We start from the raw sequence: 4,502 nt of genomic DNA, 5'->3' as shown, positions 1-4,502 counted from the left end.
TCGAGACGGATACCGATATCGGTATTGTAGCAACCAATATCCGATATCGGATAGGAAAAAATGGATACCGAAAATTTGATTTCCCGTACTCAGTACAGCATCCATCCTGATACTGTAATCAGATACCGGTATTAGGACGGGCGATCCCTACTCCAGATGATGTCAGATGATGTTTTTTTAACAGACGGATGACGAAGCATCATCTGTCCTACAGCTCTAATGTCATCTGTGTCCGATATCTATTTGACCTATCACCTCTGACGGAGTGACCAACGAATATCAACTAAACACGTACTGTGATACTCTGCTATCATCAACGGCTAGGATTAGCTGTCATCTGACCTTGATATAGCCGTTACAATGGCTATATAACTCTCTGTAAAAATACAACCATAAGAATAAAACCATCAGGAAGAATCATAACACCTCATTTAATATGATTGAGAGACTCTTAAGAAAACTAAACCTAGAAAATCAGAAGTATTGTGATTTTTACATGGATACAAAATTCTAGAAAACAATTAAAATTTCAAATAAAATAACTGGTGGGGAATTATATAAAAATAAGAAGAGGAAGAAGAATAGTAACGAGCAAGCAGTCGATTTTTCAAGCTCGAATGGGGGATTGGAAGAATCGTTTGATCGCTGTTCTCGTTCCTCTTCCGTCGCTCATCTTCTTCCTCTTCTTCCTCAATCGCTTCAAATCAGTCGCATCAATCTCAAATTCCGTGAATTTCTGGGGATGGTGCGCCCGCCACCCACTTCTCCTCGCCAATCTGCTCTTCTTCATCAACATCGACGTGATCTTCTGGTTAATCGGCCTGATCCAGAGCAAGCATTGGGTATTCGCTTCCTAGGGTTTCGCCCTCCCTCTCCAAATTCCAATCCCTCGCTAATTCTATGATTTTCGCGGTTTTTTAACAGCTGATCGATCTGTACTGGACTGTGATCCCGCCGATGCTCGCCGGCTACTACGCGTTCTTCCCGCTGGCCGTGTCCGATCCGGTCAGATCCGCGGTGGTGATCGCTCTGACATGTCTATGGAGCATCCGGCTCACTCACAGCTACTTCAGAAGGGAGCAATGGCGGTGGGGCGAGAGAGAAGACTGGCGATTCCACGATCTGAGGAAGAAGCACGGCGGAAACTGGTGGTGGATCTCATTCTTCGCGGTTTATCTTTCTCAGCAGGTAATCCCCCTTCTCAATCTTCTAGGGTTCGTCTCCTCTTCTTGATTTCTCTGCTCCTCCGTTCTTGAAATGGATCGAAGGTGTTCTTGATCGGGATCTGCCTGCCGGTCTACGCTGTTCATTCGAGCGAGAAGGGGTGGGACGGATGGGACGCGATCGCGTCGGGGATTTGCGTGGGCGGAATCGCCATAGCCGGTTTCGCTGACACTCAGCTCTATCGCTACATGGAGAAGAACAGATCGCTGGAGACGATCGGAGAAGCTCCGGTGTTGAATCTGGAGACGGGTTTGTGGCGGTATTCTCGCCATCCGAACTACTTGGGGGAGCAGCTATGGTGGTGGGGATTGGCTCTCTTCGGCTGGAACTGCGGGCAGGGATGGACCGCCATTGGAGCAGCTCTGAACAGCTTATGCCTTGCCTATGTCACCGTGCTCGTCGAACGAAGGATGCTGGAGAAGAAATCAAGGGCCGAGGCTTATCGGTTATACCAGAGGACGACTTCTGTTTGGATCCCCTGGTTCAAGAACAGCAAGATCAAGTCCCATTGAGGTGATGCAATAGAATTTTTTTGAAGAAAATTTCTCTGTTTGATTCTTGGTTTTCAGTGATTAGGTGCTTGGTTGCTTGATTGAATCCTCCTTTGGTTTTATTAATTTTTGTACTTTTTTCTCTTTGAGATTCAAAGTTTTCTGTGATTAGGTGCTTGGTTGTTGACTGAATCCTCCGTAGATTTTTTTTTTTTTTACTTTTTTGTCTTTTGAGATTCAAGAGTTTCAGTGATTTGGTGTTTGATTGGTTGATCGAATTATCTCTCAGATTTTTAAATTTTAATTTTTTTTAGGCAAAATCAGTGTCGGGATGCAACCGGCCAGCTGAGTTAGCCGTGTCATTGTCGCCACCCAGGGGTAAATTGTTTTTTTTTGCTCTTTGAGATTCAAGATTTTCGGTGTTTTGGTGCTTGATCACTTGATCGAATCCTCGCACATATTTTTTATTTTTTATTTTTTATTGTTATTGGCGAAATCAGTGTCAGGTAGGGACCAGAGATCAAATTGAATTAGATCATTGAAAAATTGATCTAATCCTCCCTCAGGTTTTTTATTTTTTTCTCTTTGAGATTCAATATTTTCAGTGAGTAGGGTGCCTGATCGCTCGATCGAATCCTCCCTTAGCTTTTTTTAGTTTTTTTTTATTTTTATTGGCAAAACCAGTGTTGGGTGGGGACTGGGGATCAAATTGGATGTCAATTTAATCTGAACAGATCAAATGTTTCAGTCTAACAAGGAATCGGATCCAGTTTGATCTAAAATTTCAATTGACTCAATTTGAGTAATCTAATATATCAATCCAAAAAGTTATTCAAACTGTTCGATTGGAATCAAAGAGTTCATACTGAATGAGCACCCTCTCTTGCTCCCTCCCTCTCTGGTTCTCTCTCTCTCTCTTGCTCGCTCTCTCACTGTCTTGCTCTCTCTCTCTTGCTCGCTCTCTCACTGTCTTGCTCTCTCTCTCTCTCTCTATCTTTTGCTTGTTCTCTCTCTCTCTTTATCTCTCGTGCTCTCTCTCTCTCTTGCTTTCTCTCTCTCTCTCTCTTGCTTTCTCTCTCTCTCTCTCTCTCTCTCTCTTTCATTATCTCTGGTGCTCGCGCTCTCTTGCTTGTTCTCTCTCTCGTTCTTGTTTGTTCTCCCCGTGTATCTTCCTTGTTCTCTCTCTCTCTCACTCTTGCTCTCTCTTGCTTATCTCTCTCTCTCTCTCTCTCTCTCCTCTCTCTTTCTGATAAGGAGCTCCCACGAACTTATCAGAGAAAGAAGAGATGAAGGAATGTTACACGTAAATAGACAAAGACACAGGAAGGCTCCCATTAATAAAGAAACAGGGCCAGGAAGTGGGCATCCTTATTTTCTTGAAGAGGAACCCTAGTGTTGGGATGCAACCAGCCGACCAAGCCAACCGTACTCTGGTTGCCACTCAGGGGGTTTTTATTTATGAAATGTTTAGTTTGGCAAACTATTTGGGCATGATAGGAAATGCATTACAGGCTGATATACAATTGGTGGGCTGATGTTGCGGAGCTGACCTTGTACATACCGATGGTGTAAGAAGAAACGCCACCAACACTATCTTCAAGGATCTTCATGCGACCGCTCTATAGTGTGGATGATGCTCTATTCAAAACCTCTGTATAATTTTGGATTCGTTCTATTATTTGAATTCGATTTTATTTTCTATAATGCGACCCAATCAAAATTTCCTCCGAATCAGTCAAGAGTTTCTCTGATTAAATGCTCAATTGAATTGTCCCTAGAATTTATTTTTATTTTCACTCAGAGATGTCTCCCCTAAATTTTGAATTACGTATTTTCACTACTGTGAACCAACTAATTTTTTCTTTATTTTTTCAACGTGAGATTCAGTATTTTATGTGATTATGCGGTCTTTCGCGCAATCTAACCATCATTGGTATATTGCTTTCATTGCGTTATTGAAATTTTCTTATTTTCAACAACCTGACCCAATTTTTCTCCCTGCATGAGATTGAATTTACAGTGATTAGAGTCTAGTTTGAATCTTCCTGGAATTTTGAATTTGTTTCATTATTGAAATTCTTTCATATTAGAACATTGTTGGTCATGAAGAACCCTGCGAATCCAAGGCAGTTGTCTTCTCCGAATTGATTAGCCCATCCTTCGAAGCTTCTTGTTCTTGTTGTTCTTTGTGTTCTTCATGCTCTTCATGTTCTTCGTGTTCTTTATGCTCTCCTTTTTCTTCTTCCTCTGGTTTTACATCTTCGGGTTTTTCCTGAGAATTACGGAGAATAATGTGGGTTAATATAAACAATGAATCAATCAGTAAGGATCTGGGTTAAGATTCATTAGGGATCAGAATTACATCTGGAATCCGAATCAATAAAGTAAAATCAATCAACTAATTGAAACGTAAAAATAAGTACACTTGTGTGTACATTTGGATGACAACTAACAGAACAAAACCAGATCCGTCATCCGTCTTCCGTCCTGATTCAAAGACGGAATCCAGTGGAAAACAGAATGGGGAAGACGGGACGGAACGGGACGGGGCGTGACGGAAGCCGCGAAGTCAGGGTGAGTGACTGAAAACGGTAAAGGAACGGGACGGAGAACTTTTTATGCCTTTCGTCCCGTTATCCCCATTCAACCGTCCACTTTCGTCATCCATTCCGTCCATTTCCTCGGACGAACGGAGAAACTGCGTAACAGGACGAATGGCCGTTCCGTTCACTTCATTCCGTTCTGTTCTCAATGACGCGGTCACGCAAGACTTCCCAACCGGGGGAA

The 4,502-nt window shown here is 42.6% G+C and overlaps 1 protein-coding gene across 1 annotated transcript; it reads left to right on the top strand.

Moving 5' to 3' along the window:
* Positions 1-569: 569 nt before the first annotated feature.
* On the top strand, positions 570-3,419 carry LOC144716615 (3-oxo-5-alpha-steroid 4-dehydrogenase (DUF1295)). Its single transcript, XM_078591799.1, has 5 exons — positions 570-842; positions 925-1,188; positions 1,269-1,737; positions 2,030-2,093; positions 3,227-3,419. The coding sequence occupies exons 1-3, from the start codon at positions 618-620 to the stop codon at positions 1,734-1,736; spliced, it is 957 nt and encodes a 318-aa protein (XP_078447925.1). The 5' UTR covers positions 570-617; the 3' UTR covers position 1,737; positions 2,030-2,093; positions 3,227-3,419.
* Positions 3,420-4,502: the final 1,083 nt, after the last annotated feature.

The sequence above is a fragment of the Wolffia australiana genome, chromosome 2 (assembly GCF_029677425.1).
Source record: "Wolffia australiana isolate 7733 chromosome 2, ASM2967742v1".
Lineage (NCBI taxonomy): Eukaryota > Viridiplantae > Streptophyta > Magnoliopsida > Alismatales > Araceae > Wolffia > Wolffia australiana.
Note: the sequence above shows the minus strand (reverse complement) of the source record. Positions and strands in the feature narration are given on the sequence as shown.